Source organism: Centruroides sculpturatus, unplaced genomic scaffold, assembly GCF_000671375.1.
Source record: "Centruroides sculpturatus isolate CEXI.00-Female unplaced genomic scaffold, Cexi_2.0 scaffold384, whole genome shotgun sequence".
NCBI lineage: Eukaryota > Metazoa > Arthropoda > Arachnida > Scorpiones > Buthidae > Centruroides > Centruroides sculpturatus.
Window position 1 is genome coordinate 486,991 of NW_019384605.1, and position 19,928 is coordinate 506,918.

Consider the following 19,928-nt stretch of genomic DNA (forward strand, 5'->3'; position numbering starts at 1 on the left):
GTTAAAAATTATTTTTTTATTTTGTACAAACAAAATAAATATATTGAAAAATATAAAAACAATAAAAAATTATACTTCAGATGTTAATTTAGTATCAAAAACGTAAAATATTTGAGTAGCCCAAGACATAGCCAAAGATTGAAGCGCCACAGCACTGGCGAAAATTTAAATTTGCCGACTGGAATTCTTTCAGATGATTGACGTTTCGGATTATTGACTTTCGGAAAATCGACACACTACTGTATAAATTGAATTTCTAATTAAATTTTATTCTTTGCTGGGATTTTAGCTGTTGTGTCAAAAAGTATAGATATTTAAAATAGAGGGTTAGAAATTCATTTGCATAAATGAGGTACATTTCATAACTTACTGGGCTGAAATTTTCAAATTGAAGAACTACAAATTCCTACTGTCATCTGTTTATCCATCCTTTGTTAATTTCGAGAACAGAATTAGACAGATGAAAATCAAAACCAGATATAGAAGGCTTAGGGGCTGGTAGTCTCAATTAACTATATAAGAACTTCTGGTCTAGAGCAGAAGTATCATGATTTCAATTCAAAATTTTTATCTTACTATACAGACTAATAAATTTGGTGTAGAATTGATACTTATGACAAACTATAATATATAACTTGACTCTCTATGATGTACAATATTCATTTCTTGTTCAAATTGTGATCTCACATTTTCTATGATAAAAATCATGTGAAAAATAAAATCACCATAGAGAAAAAGTAATCACAGTTTTAGATTAATGTCAAAAGTTATACTTATTTTTAAATTAAAATACAATTAAAAATTGGAGCCTGACATTATTACAATGTCACAATAATCTTTTATTTTTATCTTACACAAAAGTGCTTTTATATAAAGAAAGCATTCTTAATTTTATAACAAGAGGCAGCAACTTCCCAGATTTATAAGATCTTGTTCTGTTATAATTATGTACTATGGGGGGGCGCTTCAGTCAGCCGAGGCTGTTGGCGTATTTTTCTGTTCACCTCAAAAACAGACAAAGAACTTATTCTACAGATTAAAACTAGTTAATTTTTTTGATTTTGTGTTGTGCAATATTATTATCAGTGTTGGTTAGTCGAATAATATAATTAATNATTGTTAATTAATAATAATTCATCCCACGTTTACCTGCCATTTTTTGCAGTATCATCTTTAACACACACAGATAGTGTATGTTGAAGTAAGAAATGCCAATAAATTAAATTACTGCACTACCAGCAAATAACAATTAAAACAATTAATGTGTAATGCACTGGTTAAGATTGATAATTGTGAATTATGAACTATATATGTTGAGGCTGAGAGTGCACAATATAATTTAAAAAACACAAGTTAGTTATCATTATCTTCAGGTAAATAACTGAAACCCTGATCACAGAAATAAAAGTTTTATAAGAGTATTTTAACTTGCATTTTTGTAACATGCTTATTTGATAACATTATCATGTTATATACTGATGATAATATCTGTGATTACATTAAGAAGATTCTACTGTACACCTGTTCCATTTAAAATGCATAATATTCAGTGTTTACTTATATAATATATACTTCAAATATCTTTCACAAATGAAAACATAAGAGGCATTTTTCACAATTAAATCATCATTCAATAATAAATAAATACAATTATGATATATTTGGATTATCTGTTGAATTTAAGTAATAAGCTACTAAAACGTACTTAACTTTTTAATCTGAAATCAGAATAATGTTATTTGAACAGCACACAATTGGGGACAGATGGAACTAGTTAATCAGCATAGGAAACATATGGACTAGTGCTGGCACCTATAAATATGAAGAGAGGGAGTCATCCAGTACTACCAGTGTCACTGGAAATTACCAACTTCCCAATGGTCCCATCTGCCACACACACAACATAAAACATTAACCAGACAACATATCTAAAAAACAAACATTTGGTTTTTTTTAATCTTTTTAGATACTTTGTATGAATATCTACAGCGCTTATGATATTCATACAAAGTACAGTATTTGTTAGTATTATGTTCTATTTGTTTCTTAGAAAATTTCTGATGAAAACTGCAAACGTCAGAAAGTTTTAATACTTAATATTTTTCAATAAAATTTAACTCTTGAAAACTATTTTTTAATGAAATAAATTGCACTTAGAGATATGAAAAGATCTCTTTATAGATTTTGTTAATATAAATTCTTATATTCTAATTATAATTTTAATTGATGGCTTTAAAAAATTTAAATGATAATTTTCTCTGCCAAAACTCTTTCTGAGAACTTAAAACTAGAAAAAGAAATTGATCCAATTAATTATTATTAAAAACTTAAATAATCTATTTTGAAAAATTATCAAATTGTAAATTACACTGTGAGAATATTCTTGCTTTTGCTAATATTAAAATAGAAAATACTGATTAAATGAAAAATATTTAACTAAGAATTTTATACATAGCCAAACGACAGCCTTAAATACTCGGGCTATAAATCTGCTAATTTTAATAATTAATACTAAATAATTTGTTATATCTAAATTTAAATACATCTGAAAGCAAAGGATTGCTCGGGGTCCAAGTGGTGCAACTGACAAGCACACTGCACGGCAAGCGGAGGTTGCGGGTTCAAGCCCTGCCCTGGGCCAGTTCTTTTCTTTCAGATGATTCTAAATTATTCAATAAATTATTTAAAATTATAATTATTAATTTAGATAAGAGATGGCACCTAACATCTACCTCCAGTATCAAATTACTTGGGTACTAATTATTAAAATTAGCAGATTTACAGCCATAGTATTTAAGAAGATCATTTGGCTATATATATATATATATATTTANCATTTCCTTTGGGTTAAGGCCCATTACCCTGATTACTGAAAGACTTTGTTGATTCGGTTCGCCTGGATCGCGACGACCACATCGAAAACAGCAGCATTCTGTCATAAAGATGTTTAATTTGTTATTCCGAAAACGTTTATCACTATAAAAATCCAAAAACAAAAAAATTCACAGAAAAGCTTGGTCGGCCAATCAAATTTCTTGGTCGTACTGTTGCAACAGTCTCAATATCTACAGATAGTTTTTGTAGACGAGTAGAGAGTAAAAGGGGTCGTGAACTGAAAAATAAATTAATAAATTTTAATTTGTAATTAGAATTAAATAATATTTATAAATTATTCTTAAAACTGCATACAAATATATTATACACAGTAACAGAACATGATTGTTGGTTTAATTTACTTAATAATTATTAATGTCACTGAAATTAAAAATGCTATAAATCATAGATAGGTGGTCAAGAGACTCCTGTTAAGTCATTCTTGCATCAAAATTAAACTGCATTAATGAGTGAATCAGCATCATCACTATTAACTTACTATTAAATAAATATTAATTTGAAAACTGTATTATTTTGGAGTGACTACACTCAAAAATATAAAAATGACACAAGTTATAAACAATTGGGAGTTTTTTACTATTAAATAAAACTTCAAAAAGAAATTTTTAGCTAAATACACAAACATCTCAAAGCTCCATATTATTAATCAAAGCCAAATACCTTTCCATCCTTGGATTATTTACAGTAATAGATATCACATTACAAAACAACTCATTTCACTGCTTTCACTATTACTAATATAGCTAATCTGAAACAGACATAGAGGAATTCAAAATTTCTTAGCCAATAATTCAGTGTTTGATTCCTGAAAGCAGTTAACTAATTCAAGATTATTTTATATTTAAAATTCATTAAATGAAATTCAGTAGAAATATTTTTGTCATATTTTACAAAAAATTCAAACTTCACAAAGAAATTTTCCTAATTTCTAAATTTAAAACATCTTTAATTGATTAATTTTTTTTATCAAACAAAAAGAATATGTATTGTCTGTGTAAAGATTTTTTTAGAACTTCTTTTTATCTAAAACTATAATCACGCTATTATATGAATGAATGAATGAAACAAATGATAATCAAAGCAAAATGTTCATATCATGCTACATGACACAGATTGAATTAGAACATAATTGGCCAAAAAGGTTTTGTTTACAATTATCAATTTAAGAAAAAAGTCAATTGATCTTACAAAACAAAGTGGCAAAAGTCGAGACGTTTTCAACTCCCGGCAAACTGGTCAAACAGTTGGCAAAAGGAAACAAACTGGTAATTCGTATCTACTTGTAGCAGTTCATATACTAATGCAAACCCAGATTATGATTGAAATGTCACTATAGCTTCTGCATGAAATGTGAAACATTTTGGAAAAAAGATGCAGAGAGGATGTTTCATCAATTCTTGAGCTATAAGTTTATCAAACTTAGATTCAGATTGTTCATTTCTCTGTCAAATTCACAATCCTAATAAAGAAGTCAAAGGGACATTATGTTGAAACAAAAATATATTTCTTTGTGTAAATTTTGAGTTAGAGTCAATTTTAAATATACATTCTAAGTGTATATCCTGCAGAAAATTTCTAGAATGAAAACTGCCACAAAATTCACATCACTATATACTCTCTGCTTTGAGAGCTGTTATGACACTTATTGCTATGCAGTTTAGAAGGTACCATCTCATTAAAACTTTCTGTTTTACTTTCATTGTTATTGTATTCATTGTTATCAAGTTATTGTAGATATATATATATATATCTAATGTTATGCAAGATTTGGCTCGCAGAGCAGAACTAAAAGAACCCTACATTCAACTGGAGAATGAAGCAGAAAGAGCATCGTCTCGCAAATGGGTGAATGCTGTAATTTGGAAATTCTGCGACTTGGATGTCCATCCACATGACAGGTATGGATTTTTANATATTTTTCCTAAATTAGTTTTTAATGTTAAAAATCTCTCAATCTTTGTTTCTATTTAAGAAAATTAGATTCAGAAAATTGAAATGCACCTTTCAAAAAGAAGTACAGTATATGCAGATGAGTCCTTCAAACAAAAATATAGTTGTCAGAACTACTTATACAATCATATTTATCATTTAAATGACTTAAAGAAAATGAAAGAGAAACCATAATTATTCTTTTATTAATACTGAAAAGAAATAATTATTTGGTTTGATTTAAACCTGGGAATATATGAAACAGTCAGTTAATCAGAGAGCTATATTGTGTTACATGACTAATTCTAGTTATAAAAAAAACTGCAATTGTTAATAATCATTAAATGCTATTTAATATGCTGCTTGGCAGAAAATTGACTGTTAAAATATCAAAATTATTCTGGTCAAGCATACGAATGGATAATTTTAGTTATCATTCATTTTTGACAACAAATTTAAAACATTATAAATTGAATGGAAAATATCTATAATATAGTGATAGACAGCACGCTAATCATTTGTTACGAAAAACTTTTAACATATAAGCATTAAATTATATACGTATGTCACTAAATTGACAAGCGCTTTCGACGATACACGCTTTATATTGAATGGAACCAATTTAATCTAACATCTTTAATTAGGCCTATTCAGAATCAGATTTATTTATTATTGACTTTCATTTCTTATTTAAAAATATAATATAATCATTACATTCCAAATTTATTTAGTATTAGATTTAGTTAAAATATTTGAGATTAATACAATGTAGTAAATCAAAGTAACCGGAGATATAACTAGGGTTGATGGCACTTAGGACAAATCAAAAAATGAAAAAAATAGAAACTAATATTCTTTAAAATTATGTCTAAATACTGGAACATTTCCAAAAGAGTATGTTTTTACTCAAATAAAATTTTAAAAATTACACTTTTCTCAACATTCTGATTTTATTTTAGTTTTTTTTTACTCATAAAATGGTACCCCCAAATTTTGCACCTAGAGAAAGCACCCCAACCTGCTCCACCCTTGTTACAATCACTGCTAGTAATATTGTATTCTTCATTCATTAAATTAAAAACTACACTATTATTATTCTAAGTATAATAATAATCCTTACCAGTTAACTCAATATTGTAAGTAACATTCGAAGGATCGACATTAAACGAAAATGTTTTCCCGGTCTTTTCCATATCACCTACATCAGACATATTTGACAAACCATTATATCTTTTAGAGTTAAAATTTTCACTATTTTCATTAACAGAAACATTCTGAAAGTAGTTTTATAAACATATATTAATGAATTTTCTTTACTAAATTTTTTTAATGAATTTCTTAAATATTTTTACCTGACAGACATCATTCTCATTTTGAGCAAATATACAGTTATTTTCAGATTTAACAGGACTAGACAAATTTTCACACTCTCTAGCAGAAGCAGATTGACCAGGCATCCATACTACATTTAATTGCTTAAAATTAATTAAAATTCATATCTTCTGTAAGTAATATTTATAAAATTTCAATACCTACTTGCTTTTGTGGCTTGTGCTTTGAACATAGGCCCAACAGGTGCAGCTAAAGTAAAATGCATATGTTTAATTTTTAAACTTAATAAAATTAATTCACTTGTTTAAACCAGTTAAATGTATGTAGCTGTATAATTATATAAAATGCGAATATTATTAAGTATATTAATTATTTTATACAAAATAACTGGAACTAATTATTTTATTACAATAATTAAATGTAAACATAAAAATTCTCAATGTAGCAGTTACATAAAATAAAATAAAAATTTTTTTTACGTTTTCATTCCCAAATTTGTTAAAAATAAAGCAAAAAAGGAAACTTAATTTTCGTAAGGAAACAGATGACACGTGTCCATTCAAAAACGTGGCACGAAAATGCGCGTGCGTTGAAAGGTAATGTTAGTAAACAAATATAGTAAAAGCGCATGCGCTGATTATTAAATAATCATATGACGATTTCGAATTGAAATTAAAATTCACGTCACGCTACGAAATAAACACAATTCGATAATAAATAAATAAATAATTTTTATTATAAAGTTGTCGATACAGAATAAAAAAAGTATGAAAAAAATTGACGTCAAGATTTTAATTTACACTTCTCACTAAACATAAAACTTTAGTAATTTTTATCGTTACGTTCATTGTGAGAAAGTTCTCGTTTAATAAATTGAGCAATTACCTAAATGTTATAAATTTAATTTATAATACTGTAATTTATATCTTACAGGTTTTCCAAGTAGGCCTATGTATTTGCGAATACTCGGTCAAGGATAAAATAAAATATACACTGTTATTCAACACGATATCCAGCCCTTTTATTTACTTATACCGAAACTATTTTGTAAAGTAGGCACATTTAAACTTGTTTTCAACCAGTTAAATCTTCCACACGTACGAAACAATAATAATAATAATCTTGCTTACTTACCATTAGAAATTTCTACAACTTCGTTTCTCTTTTTTCTTTCTTCTATGTTTTCTTTAAGTTCCTGAACTAATAAAGTCCTTAAAAACTGCTGCCTATCGCTATCCCCCTTCTTTTTTTCTTCTTCTCGTCGCGGAATATGAAACTCGGGCCAAGAAAAGTTCGTACTCTCTTCTAAACTTTCACTTAAACTGGGCAAATAAGATTTCTTGTTATTGATAATTTTATGATCAATAGAAAAACTGTCTTCGGAGGAAAGAAATCCAGAATCCAGTTCGGAACTTTGGTTTAAATGCTGATGAGAAGGATAAGAAATTTCGGAAAATAATTCCTCTTCGTCGTCCGTTAAAATTTGCAGGCATTTGATGATGTCATCTTCTAAAATTTGAAGAGGATCTGGGCTAGAAATGGCTGAAACAATCTCCTGATTACCATCATCGTCATCATCATCGCAGTAATTCCAATCTTCTGAATAATCTTCAAAATGTTTGAAGATGCATGAAGGATGATGATCTGTTTTAGAGGTATTATATTTAGAAAGAACTTGATTTAGATTCTTCAGAGCATTAGACGATGTTTTCTCCAAATGTTCAGCTCTCAAGCAACAGTATGGACGATCGGCTCTCATACAATCTTCTACGTATGATGTTAAGTTATTCATCGATTTCTCCATAAACACTTGAAGCAAGATGAAATCAGCGATGCAGGCAGCGAATTTTTCGACATCCCTGCCATATCGAAATGCTTCAGATATCACCCAATCGCTTAAACTTTCTGCAAAACTGTACATGGCGTTCAAACTGGTGGTCTGAGTCGAGTTGTCGCTAGAGAAAAACATATTCTGGGTCTGAACCCCGATCGAACGACTTTGAATCACTGCCATTCTTAAAAAGAAAAAAAGAAAAAAAATCGGAAGAGAGTGAACAAAATTTGTGCAGCTGTAGAAAGTTTAAGCGACTAGAGAGGGTGGACTAGCCTGCGAGAGTCAAGTATCGCCCAGCAGTAGATAACTAGCGCTGGAACATCTCCAAAACTCGTGACGTCACGCGACTTTCGTGACACCCCGTACAATACAGGTGCAGCGTGTCACGAAAGGCTACGACATGGAGACGATACAGAATGAACTGAAGACAAACTAACCAACGTTATCCACTTCCGTTATTACAGACGCCTTCATCGAGTGACGTCATTTCCTCTGTTAATGTAGAAACTAAATTTATCTTCGAATAACTTTTTCTCGGAATAATAATAATTTAAAAAAAAGCCCGAATTATCCGAATTATTTTTCTCGCTAACAGAGCTTAAGTACTACCATTTGGTAGAGCGCAGTTCTTTAAAATTCCGTCTAGCGTTTTACTTATTTTTTCCCCTGCGCGTTTCTTCTTACTAGGGATATTAATACAATGAGGAAAAAAAAAATATATCCCTGTTTCCTGTGGATATATTTAGTTATATCTTTATTACTCACTTGTCGATGTCGAGATGGTGATGCTGATTGGGCGTACTTCTTCAGATGTCGACTCGCCAATGACGTCATCTGAGGAAGTGAAATAAAATTAACGACCTTGGCATTTCTTATCCTAAAAGAAGGACATATTAATCTAATACTAAAATTTTCAAACTACAATATCATTTTAACGCATTTAAGCTTTCTATAACGTAAAAATTTAAGCTTAATAATATAAAAATAAATCAGTGAATGTAAACCGCGTGCGGAAAAATTAATCAAACTACCGTTTTAGAACTGTAACAGCGTCCTGAATGCTGATATCGCAATCTTTTTAATTCAATAAATGCTGGCGAGAGTATTAATATAAAGTAGAAATGTAGCAATTTTAATATTACTCGAACAGACTATATTTTTTAATATATATATAATCAAAAAATATTAATGTCGACCACGAAAAGTGACGTCGTCAAGTTAAAGCCGATTAAGACGATTAAAGGAATTCTTCCGCGTTTTGTAAATGAAAAAAAGGAGATTGGTGTCATTGAAGTTATTTTATGGAGTTATTTTAATGCTAGAAAGACATCTGGATGATTTCTCCTTAAAATTCTCAAAATTGGTCGGATAAGTTTGAAAAAAAAAAGAGGTAAGGACATAGTTTAATGATTAAGGATGTTTGTTTTGTTACGGATATTCAGTTTTTTCAGATGTTAATTGGCGTAAAAATGTATTTTTAAATGTTTATTTAAGATTCACTTCCTTGTTGATGTGAAGAAAATTATCAATCTTAGTTATGAACTTCTAATCGGCGTAGAAGTTAATGTAAACCGTAATTATATAACCTTAGAGATGCGGTCTATATGTAAGTAGGCCCGCCGAGAGAGGAAGTTAGGGATTTTTCTCCATACTGGCTCGGGATTTAAGGGAAATAGAAACTACACGGATTTTTCCCCGCGTCCATACGAGGAAAAAGGCATTACATACAAGCAGATCACATTTCTAAGGTATATAATTATAGTTTACATTAATTTCTACAAAGACATTTTTATGTAAAATTTTTTTATATCTGAGAAATGAAGCTGGAAAAGTATGATAGTATCAAAGCCGGAGAAATGCATTTTTGTCAATTAGTTCAGGGGTTTGAAAACAAACTGGAACAATTGAAGATGTGTGTAACTATTTCTTGTACTATTCAAATCAGAAAAAAAGTTTAAACCTATCGTAAACAGCGATATCTGAATTAGAAAAATGTGCTTGATATCAATATTCAAACTTTTATTTAACAGTAACGCCTGCATTTTTTATATTTTATTCGCTTTTTTAATATCTATAAATAGTAAAAGAGTAAATCACATTACTGTATTTGCAAACTAACTGCATTTATTCTATGAGATATATACTAAATTGAATATCATTGACGTTTAATTTTATAACTCCCAAAGTTAATTTTGTATATGTAATAAAAATTGTATCTTCTAACTACGTAAATATGTTTAAACAAGCTAAAAATTTTAATTTTGTAATCTTTTGGAAATATAATTTCTGAATTATAAATATTCCTCATCTCATTATACAAATTTTTGTGGATCATGATCCACAGAAATTACATTCCTGGACAGTGTGGTCCTCAGTTCTCTGCTAAGCTAATTAAATTAGGTTGAGAAGCATTAATGTGATGATTAAATATTTTTTTAGCCTACAGATTGTGTAACTTTATTACCGATTCGTTTTATTATTTTCTTAAATGGATTTCAATGAAAACAAAAAGAATATATATAATGTTGGAGCATATAAACTATATTACATCATAAATAAAATGCCAGATAATTAGAATATATTGTATTGTTATTTTAATGAATTTTCCTATTTTATTATTTATAAAATCTCTTAGTTTATGTTTTGATACATCATTTATGGCTAATAGGCAATAAAGCATATCATAAATTAAACTTAAATATAGTTTGAATAATAAAATTTCCAAGTGCTTTTTTTATTGACAAATCCAGAAATGATGATGAATGAGTTAAAAATAAACTTATTATTAGCATCAAATGTGTAATTAATTGCATATAAGTTTTTAAAAAAAATTATACTACCACATGTAGAGAGATCTTATTTAATGATAAATTTAATTACTATTAATGAACTCAGCATGCATTAAATAAATGAGAATTATGATTTCTAAGAAGGAATGAATCATTTATTTTGAAGTTTTTTCAAACATTAACAATGATAATCTGATTTAGATTTATAGGTTAATTCTATTCATAAATAAATAAAATGAGTTTAATTATCTAAGATTGTGATAAATAATTAGCTCTTTTAAAACAGACTAAAAAAACAAAATTTTAAATATAAGTTACTTACCACTTTTATTTTCTTTATTGTTATTGATATACATCTGTACAGACATAGTTTCTGATTTTTCTTTAACTGGGGATGACTGATCTGAATTTTGGAGAAAAATAAAAATTAAAAGATTATATATTTAAATAATTTATTTTGGTATGTATATATATTTTTTCAATTAAGTTCGATCTTGTGAATAAATAAATAGGAAAGGAAAAAGATTCCATCTAACAAACAAAATATTTTGTATTTGCCCATCCTGCAACCTTTGATCTCTGCATGTCTGCCTTTCACAGTGGGGCGTTCAAGAGGTTCCTAAGAAACACCACAACCAATACTTCATTCTAAACTGGATAAGAGTCATTTGACAAGATACACCTTGCTTGACCTTTGAACTTTGACTTTTGTGAAACACCGCTTACTTCTTAGAATTGTTTAACCCCTTCTAAAAAACTTTTTCAGTAATGAAAAGATTTTATTTAAAATCAAACATATTTTTGAGGAGGAAAATTGTAGAAAAATAGATTTTTTTTTATTGTTTTATATAACCAGAACTATAAAATTTAACAACTTTAATATTTCTTAACGAGTTATATAATAAAGTTGCCTCATAAGCTTATAAAACCAAGAAAAATTACGAAATTATATTTTAAAGTTTTAATTATGTCAGCATAAATTGTATGGTTATTATACACTTACAGACCTAATTTTTTTTTTTTTAATTTTGGAATTAACAGTTTAAGATAACAACTTTAAATCGACATTAAACATAGAAGGTAGACTTAATTTTGAACGTTTCTTAGGTAAAGAAATCGAAATTTTGCTCACGTATGAACATTAATCAGCATTTACAAATGAAATATAAACCTATAATCATTTGGAATCATAAGATATTTTTTCCCCTGGTTCTAGGTCTCACCTTCGTGTCATTTAACGATGGCATTACAGTAACTCGAAGATTGCATATAATATACAGTCTCTCAATAATAAATAATCTATGATTTTTATCCGATGTTGTCCTAAATTTTATTTTTAAAAAGTTTATTCTAGTCCTTTAGCTCTTAAGGAAGAAAAATAGAAAACTTTAATTTGAATGGATTAATTATGATTAAACTCACGCTCATACTGAGATATTAAAACAGAGTTAAATTAATTTTATATCAATTAGAATTGATTGTAATTTGGACTAATTTGAATACTCATCACCCGCGATTAAAAATTTAAATTAGTCAATTCGAATTCGAATTGACTAAATTTAGAATCTCATTATCCAATAAGAATAGGGTAACTTTTGTGAATTCCTATTTAACAAATCAAAATTAAGTTTCGTCTCATAGAATCAATGCGGCTTCGACTTATATCTGTTGTAAGTTGTTAGGTTGACTAAAATAGCAGGATTGCGTCATTGTTACGTAAATTAGGTTAGAGTTAGTGTTACAACTCGTTCGACTTTCGCCCAAACAGTTCAGTAATCTAATTATTTATACTGTGTTCGTTTTAAACACGTAAATGGCTAGTAAAATTTATTAAATACGTCTTAAAATCAGATAAAATCGAATGTTTTTTCGCCATTTGCTGTTACGCATACTCGTATTTTGATTATTAATTAAATATGTTAACAATATTTGAATTTTTCTTTCATATTCGTGCACATTTTAATCCTAAAAAAGCTATTAAAAATTATGCGAACGTCATTGTATATTGTGAAAATATTAAATCTACGTGTAAGTGCTTGTTATGAAATTGTGCAGGAGGAAATTAAAAAACGTTTCTTAAGAATAGAATGGATCGGGGTAGTAACGCTAGTTTTTACTCGACGTTTAGTAATAATTCTAGAAAGAGGTGATATTATGTAGGAATTTCAGCTCACTCAACGATAAAAGACTAAAGGATTCTCAAGAGGAATGTCTTTAGTAACATATCCCATTAACTCGCCTTAAATATCATTGGTTAACTTTAAAATGTATCATAAAAAGGTTTTAAATATAAACTTACCCGTTAGACGACTATCGACAGTTTGGAGTGGTCTAGAAAGTAACTCGTTGTCCCTGAAACGAAGTAAATCACATGATCAAACATCTCGTAACAGGTCGGTTGTGCCTCAAGAAAAGTTATTTAAGTTGTTACGAAATTCGGTATAAACGGAACCGGATATTTTTAAAGTACCCGTATTTAAATTATATATAGAAATGAACTACAATTATCTTAGTTTTAGGAAATTATCGACTTTGGTCCGTATAAAGCTCGCACCTGCGAAGTCGAAGAGTCAAATTGTCACCGGAATTCCTGATGAGTTGTTGGACTTCGATTTGCGACAATCCAGACAGGCAGCGTCCGTTTACGGCTTCGATAATATCTCCCTCACGAATTCCGTACTTCCCCGCTTTGCCACCTCCATTAATCTACCAAAAAAAAAATAAAAAATAAGATAAATATATACAGTAAAAATTACCTTTGACGTTGCTTCAAAACTGGATTTTTATATAAATAAATATTTAACAGTTCAAATAAATTTTTCGAGTCATCTCCGCATTAATTCCGAGAAGGAAATTGACCTTAACGAGAAATCTTGATCCTTCGGCACCGTTGGCTTCCATTTACTCTTTGCTTTGATTCACTGAATCTTCGATGAATTAAATTATTATTTTTTTGAAGAAAATTGGATATTTTTATTCGCGCATTTCGGCATTACACAATACGAATATGATTTAAATATCAAATATCCTTAATGGATAAGTGGATCGGAGCGTTGAAGCCATCCAGCATTCTGTTATCCTATTAAAATCAAATATCGGCAGATCCTATAATCACGCTTGGTCTCTTATCAGTAACGTTCTGTAAGGTGGAGCCTCGAATACCATTGTTGGGTGGAACCACGATCGTTCAACCTTCTCGCGACCAAAATTTCCGAGATTTTTTTTTCTTTCCTTTTAATATAAAAATTGGAAGTTTGAAAAAAAGCGACGCCATCACGAATGCCGCCGGGGAAATATATTTTGTCATCAAAGTAACGCGAAAACACTGCCGAAATACTTGGAATAAATGCAATTTTTTACCCTTAATAACTGTACAAAGTGTTACGGTACTATTATGCATCATTTCAAACTACCGATACAGACCTGTCGCGAAGGTTACCCTTATAAGGTATCGGATGGGGTGCGTTTTAAGGCTACAGCCAGGGGGTAACGTTTAACAAAACACAAAAAAAGAAAAATTTACTTAACCCGTTCCGGCATACACATTATATAAATTTAAAGAAACATCTAAAACTCTTTCCCCGCTTAACCCTCGTTCATTTACTAAATCGGGTTTCCGAGAACGCTGACGTAACGCTCTTCAAATAGTGTCGCCATCTGATCGCCATCATTCCAACTAAGAGTCAGAAAGAATTACGATAATTTTACGATGTAGGCGTGTAGTGTCGTCGACCCATTTTCGTTAATTCGGAGGTTCGAAGCCTGATAATAAATTCGGCAGGATGTTGAGCATTAAGTAATTTAACCACGTGTTTATTTTTGAAATTTTAAGTTCGTGCGCCGTCGTGACTAATAATAAAAATCTGTGTAAAAGAAGATAATTATAAGATATCTTTACGTGAGGTTATTATTATTATTTTTTTAATTATTTGCAGTAATACAAAAGAGTGTTTCGTGAAAGAATTTAGTTATTCCAGTTTTTTTTCGGTCCTTTGCCGTAATTTTCGAATTACGTTCTAAAAGTGCGTCTCGTGCACAAGATGTCAGAGAATAAAATAAAATAAAAAATCGAAGGGCATGCAAGAAAGTTTTTTCTAATTGTATGCATCGATAATTCGTATGTCCTTGGCCTTGGTCAGTTTACGAAAGTGCGACCTTGTACAACTTTCCCGACGTCGAACGATGGCAAATAAAAAAAATCAAGTTCTACGTTTGTTTTCGGAATTGCTTGGAAAAAAAAAGTTTGGACGCAAATACCGAAATCTCTTAAGGGAACCTTACTAAAGGGAAACACAATCCGTTCTTTTTTTAGCGCCTCCATTACACTTCGCCCATCAGAAAATTTAATAAACGGCATTCGATCGAGGCGCGCAAATATCCGCTAGTGGGCGGTCGAGGTTAATCCTGACAGTTATGCGGCGTAATTCTACCAGGAAATGGTGAAGAAACGGTTAGAGTTATCTACGCGTCGCGACCTTTGAGGTTAGTTTTTAAACGAGGTCGAACGTTCTCTGGCTTCGTACTCGTAATAACAACAAACAACAGCCATCTGATAATCGCGCGTACGTAGCTAGAGCCTCACAATAGCAACTCTGTTGGACTGTTACGCAACAATCTCGGAAGTTTGTCTCCTCTTAAGAAATACCTAAGTTCCTTTCTTAGCAATATCGTTTAACATCGTCGTCGCGATATTCCTTTACTCGCGCCGATCTTCCGAAACCGGAGATGTTGGTTTCCGAAATATGTTAATGTATATCTTAATACCAAAATAGGAAATGATAGATGGAAGAGGCAAATATGTCGAGATTAGATATCGCGCGCGTTTACGGTAAACGAATGACGTCAAACGTTAGTTCTGGCGTTAATTAGACCACGTAGGAAAAAGACTAAAGTTAAACTGCCGATAGTTTCTATCCTAAAATCGTCCAGCGAATTTTGGTCAAGCGAAGTGCCAGCGAATAAAATGACACTGACACTTTTTTTAATGGTTGCAAGTACGAGGCACGACACACTTACCCTGGACACGTGAATGGGTCGAGAGGTTTCGGATCCACCTCTGATGCGAAAGCCCCAAGGAGATCCACCGACTAATGTCACTACATAATCTCCGGTCATGTTTTTAGTTTTTGGTAGAGAGCGCGACAAACTCGGCTATCCCGGGTAAGGCACGTGCACACGATGGTCCCCACCCTGTTGCGCGACGTTACGAACCGTCGCTCATGCGTGTTGCACGACGATTCTCGTTGGTAGTGGGAGTCGGGTTTTTTTTCGTACGGTCTCCAGCTGACGGACCGAGCTCGAAATCTTCGCATCCGATGTGAACGTTAACCCTGCTACGGTGTCGCCATCTGACGGGTCGTTAGGGCGTCATCAGGATACAATCCCCGGAAAGGGTAATTAGTTCGGCTAGGAATTCTCTCCCCTCCGATTATCGTGGGAGATGATTTCGAGAAAACGAGCTTTAAAGTGTTCGAAAATCAATTTAAAATAGAAAATTTAATAAGAGAATTTCTATTTTTTTATTTTTTTACAAATTAAGTTTTATTTGTAGATTACGCGGTGAAATTTTTTTGGATGATAAATTCAACACGGCGGCAAATACTGTGTCGCCATCTAGTGAAATGAAAACGTATTAAATTGATTTCATTTTTAGCTTCTTACTAGAAACAAAAACACGTACAAAAGGTGAAGATTACATTTATAAAACACACACTCGCCGTTGAAAATTACGACGATGAGTTATAACAATTTTTTCTGACCGTTTTAAATATTAAAATTTCAAAAAGAAAAAATTAACCAAACTTGAATTTGCAAACTGGTTGAACGAACTGTCACATGACGTCAGACGAACAGGCCAATCGGGCTAAGGCGCTCGGGCAGAGAGAACAGAAGGAGCAGACATTTCCCAAACTCTTTACGTCGCACAGGTGAGTGTGTTTTCTATCATCGATTAAGTTTCGATCGATTATGATAATTAGAAAACGGACAATCAGTCGAGTCACGAGAACGGAGGACGAAGGACGAAACGAGATTTTCGGACGCGTCGGTGGCCATTTTTGGTCACACCTGGACGGAAACGATGTAGGTTAGAAGTCGAAAGGGTGTGGTTTGCTACCTGTTAAATTTTCTCTTCGTTTTGGCTCCTATATGCCGTTCTCATTCGATACACACCGAGTACGAATATCAAAGTGGTGAGAATAAGTCTTAAATCGCTAAATGACTTTAAGGACAAGTGAAGAATGCGTTATATTATCACCCCCGATTGTGTTCACTTGTCTAGACTTTGTGGAAGAGTACACGCGAAAGAAAACTCTACACTTCATTTAACAATCGCTTCAGATTGAATACAATAGTTGGGCGCGCAACTGTGTGAAAAATCATCGATTTTCTCTTCTCGCTTGCAAAAAAATCGATAATTTTAAAATTTTGTTAAACGCGCGACGTCCAATTTTTTTTTTTTACTCTTAGTTGACTGGATATTGCGCTTCCAGTTTGAATATTTTCCCTTAAGCAATCCGATAATTTTTTTTCTTTTTCTTCTTCTTTTGCGAAGGTTTTAAAGGTCGTTGACGCGAATAAAGTCGAGTAGATCGAAGAAATTAGCACGATTTAAAAGATTTTTTTTTCAAGTCTGCACTTCCGCCATTTTCGTTTCCGCTTTAGCAAATTAATTCCTAAATTGGAAAATTATTTTACTCATTTTTACCGATAAATTGCAAGAAAAATAAGGGGTGAATAGACTAATTTTTCGGTCGAGCGCTTTTTTGAGATCGCTAGAGAATTTAATAGATAATAATGCGTTGGGCAGTAATAAAATATATTGCCACTATCGTGGACTTTGATAAGCGAGTCGGGAAGAGTTACTTACGTAGGTGAATTATTCCACCTACTCTTTAAAACAAGTACAGGTACGTTATCACTTTTAAATGGCAAATTCTTATTCTGTAGAAAATTCCAGGTGTAATAGTTCGTGTATTATGTCATTGTATACAGGAGTCTTGCCTTTCCGATTGATGACGTAATTTCCCACTGTCCTTTCACCTCGCTCTTAAAACCTAACTTATCTTTTATGATGTTTTGCGATGATAAAATTATTTGATGTTTTCTGGATTTTTGGCTATGGCGCAACTAGAACATATGTTAGAAGGGTGTCCTATGTAGAAAGTGAAAACACTGTCCACTACAGATACAGCCTCTAGTGTTGTGGATGAAGTGAATACACTCCTATACACGAACTCTTAAATATTGGGTATAGGAGTGTATAAGCACATTGTCACATCCCTTTCCTAAACATATTTTCTTAATTTATTTATTTATAAAGGTAAAGGGGCCTAATCCTAGTGGACCTCTCCCTAGTTACATTAATGCACTTTTGCATCATCATCCTTAATTGATGACTCCTACTTTTTTAAATTCTGTAGCATTCCAGTTAGACGGGTAAACCATTGATATTAACAGAAGAATGAGACTGCTGTTTATCTTTTTACTAGTTTGTCTAGTAATAGCATTATCTGTTGCAAAGAAGGTGAGTTCAGTTGTTTAGTAAATTATAGAAAGAATTATGCATAATCTAAAAAGCCTTAATCTTTTTAATTTTTAAAAAATTGATTATACTTTCCCAATTAATTCAGCATCACCATAAAAATCATCACGAAAAGAAACATTTTCGAAAAACCGAAATAGAAAAGGATGTGCTGGATTTAATTGCAGAGGATGATGCCGAAGAAGAGAGGAAAAAGAAGAAACTGAAACAGTTTGAGAAATTAGATGATATTATACTCAATGGGGGATATGATGAAGGTTTTTTCCAATTTTGATAAATCTTATCCCTGAAATAAACTAAAAAAGTTATTACAGTTCACATTTCTAATTCTAGATCCTTGCCGTCGTCACCACTGTGGAGCCGGAAAGCAGTGCGAAGTAGATGCCGATGGAAAACCGGAATGCGTGTGTGTGAAGGCCTGTCCGAGAGAATTGGACGAGAGAAGAAGAGTACAAAGAAAATTTTGCTTAATCAATATTAATATTTATGTTAAAAAATGATAGCTTAAATATACTGAATGATGCAATTTAATTTTTCAAGGTGTGCAGTAATCATAATGAAACGTGGGACAGCGACTGTCATTTGCACAGAATGCGTTGCCTCTGCATGGAAAATGACGCACTCTGCCGTCACAGAAAATATAAACACGTTCATATTAATTACTATGGAGGATGTAAAGGTAAATTAATATAAAGAAAGAAAGCAAATTTTTATAAGTATTTTTGACAACTTATTAATATCCAAATGCAGAAATTACTCCTTGCAGAAAAGAAGAGCTTGAAGATTTCCCTCGTAGAATGAGAGAGTGGCTATTTAATGTTATGCAAGATTTGGCTCGCAGAGCAGAACTAAAAGAACCCTACATTCAACTGGAGAATGAAGCAGAAAGAGCGTCGTCTCGCAAATGGGTGAATGCTGTAATTTGGAAATTCTGCGACTTGGATGTCCATCCACATGACAGGTATGGATTTTTATCCAGTTCATTTCAACCAGAAGTGCAATTTTTAAACAAGGTTCTAAAGTGTTTCAACATTTTTCTAGAGTTGTAAGTCGCCACGAACTGTTCCCGATCAAGGCAACCCTAATGTCTATGGAGCACTGTATAGCTCCATTCTTGGATGACTGCGATGCTAATAATGACCACAGAATCACTCTCCTGGAATGGGGAAAATGTCTGGGACTTGACAGTGGTATTTACTTTTATTGTTTTTTTTTCTTTTTGTAAATATTTAAAGGATTGCTGTATAAAACAAATTAATTAAATTTCAGATGAAATTGAAGATAAGTGTTCCATGATAAGAAAGAAGCATGGATAAGGTTCAAAAGCAAACTGGAAAAATGGTGCTAATCAGAGCCACAGAAAGCTTAGCTTGCATATCTCTGGAAATATCGGTATAACGTCTAGATGTAAAAAATCAAAAAATCAATCAATCTTCATCCTAAAACAATGTAACTGGCAGCTAAAATTATGTATATGGTTATTGTCTTATTACTCACTATTCATGGACAAAAAGAATTTTTGATATATATATTATATATATTTACTTAATATAATTATCACTGCCAATTGTTATTTAATGTTATCTGTATTTAATAAAATGAATAT

General features: G+C 31.3%; 3 protein-coding genes across 4 annotated transcripts in view; 1 reads left to right on the forward strand and 2 right to left on the reverse strand.

Moving 5' to 3' along the window:
- LOC111625148 overlaps positions 1-8,659 on the reverse strand; it is a 49,101-nt gene extending 40,442 nt beyond the window's left edge. Inside the window, exons 1-4 of the mRNA XM_023368194.1 lie at positions 7,291-8,659; positions 6,361-6,405; positions 6,177-6,286; positions 5,945-6,098 (exon numbers count right to left, since the gene is read on the reverse strand). Of these exons, the coding sequence (XP_023223962.1) occupies positions 5,945-6,098; positions 6,177-6,286; positions 6,361-6,405; positions 7,291-8,170 (1,189 nt within the window). The 5' untranslated portion in view covers positions 8,171-8,659. The remainder of the gene's footprint in view (positions 1-5,944; positions 6,099-6,176; positions 6,287-6,360; positions 6,406-7,290) is intronic.
- A 585-nt stretch (positions 8,660-9,244) lies between these two features.
- On the forward strand, positions 9,245-19,826 carry LOC111625140 (SPARC-like). 2 transcript variants are annotated; one of them, XM_023368182.1, is made up of 8 exons: positions 9,245-9,380; positions 18,201-18,304; positions 18,411-18,579; positions 18,656-18,771; positions 18,863-19,001; positions 19,073-19,283; positions 19,364-19,512; positions 19,592-19,826. In XM_023368182.1, the coding sequence occupies exons 2-8, from the start codon at positions 18,242-18,244 to the stop codon at positions 19,636-19,638; spliced, it is 894 nt and encodes a 297-aa protein (XP_023223950.1). In that variant the 5' UTR covers positions 9,245-9,380; positions 18,201-18,241; the 3' UTR covers positions 19,639-19,826. The 2 variants fall into 2 exon arrangements, with proteins under 2 accessions (XP_023223950.1, XP_023223949.1); XM_023368181.1 differs by lacking the exon at positions 9,245-9,380 and adding an exon at positions 16,514-16,706.
- Positions 12,954-15,894, reverse strand: LOC111625149 (PDZ and LIM domain protein 7-like). The gene is made up of 4 exons (XM_023368195.1): positions 15,796-15,894; positions 13,334-13,485; positions 13,079-13,131; positions 12,954-13,018 (listed from the first exon to the last, which is right to left on the reverse strand). Exons 1-4 carry the CDS (start codon positions 15,892-15,894, stop codon positions 12,954-12,956), a joined length of 369 nt encoding a protein of 122 aa, XP_023223963.1.
- Positions 19,827-19,928: the final 102 nt, after the last annotated feature.

What these genes read in the sequence shown, in the direction of transcription:
- LOC111625149 (XM_023368195.1), bottom strand. Translation starts at nt 15,894, where the DNA reads ATGACCGGAGATTATGTAGTGACATTAGTCGGTGGATCTCCTTGGGGC. An exon ending in GACCCATTCACGTGTCCAGG is followed by an intron (nt 13,486 to 15,795) that starts GTAAGTGTGTCG and finishes TTTTTTTGGTAG; the next exon opens with ATTAATGGAGGTGGCAAAGC. An exon ending in TGTCGATAGTCGTCTAACGG is followed by an intron (nt 13,019 to 13,078) that starts GTAAGTTTATAT and finishes ATGATATTTAAG; the next exon opens with GCGAGTTAATGGGATATGTT.
- LOC111625140 (XM_023368182.1), top strand. Translation starts at nt 18,242, where the DNA reads ATGAGACTGCTGTTTATCTTTTTACTAGTTTGTCTAGTAATAGCATTA. An exon ending in CATTATCTGTTGCAAAGAAG is followed by an intron (nt 18,305 to 18,410) that starts GTGAGTTCAGTT and finishes CAATTAATTCAG; the next exon opens with CATCACCATAAAAATCATCA. An exon ending in TTACTATGGAGGATGTAAAG is followed by an intron (nt 19,002 to 19,072) that starts GTAAATTAATAT and finishes ATCCAAATGCAG; the next exon opens with AAATTACTCCTTGCAGAAAA.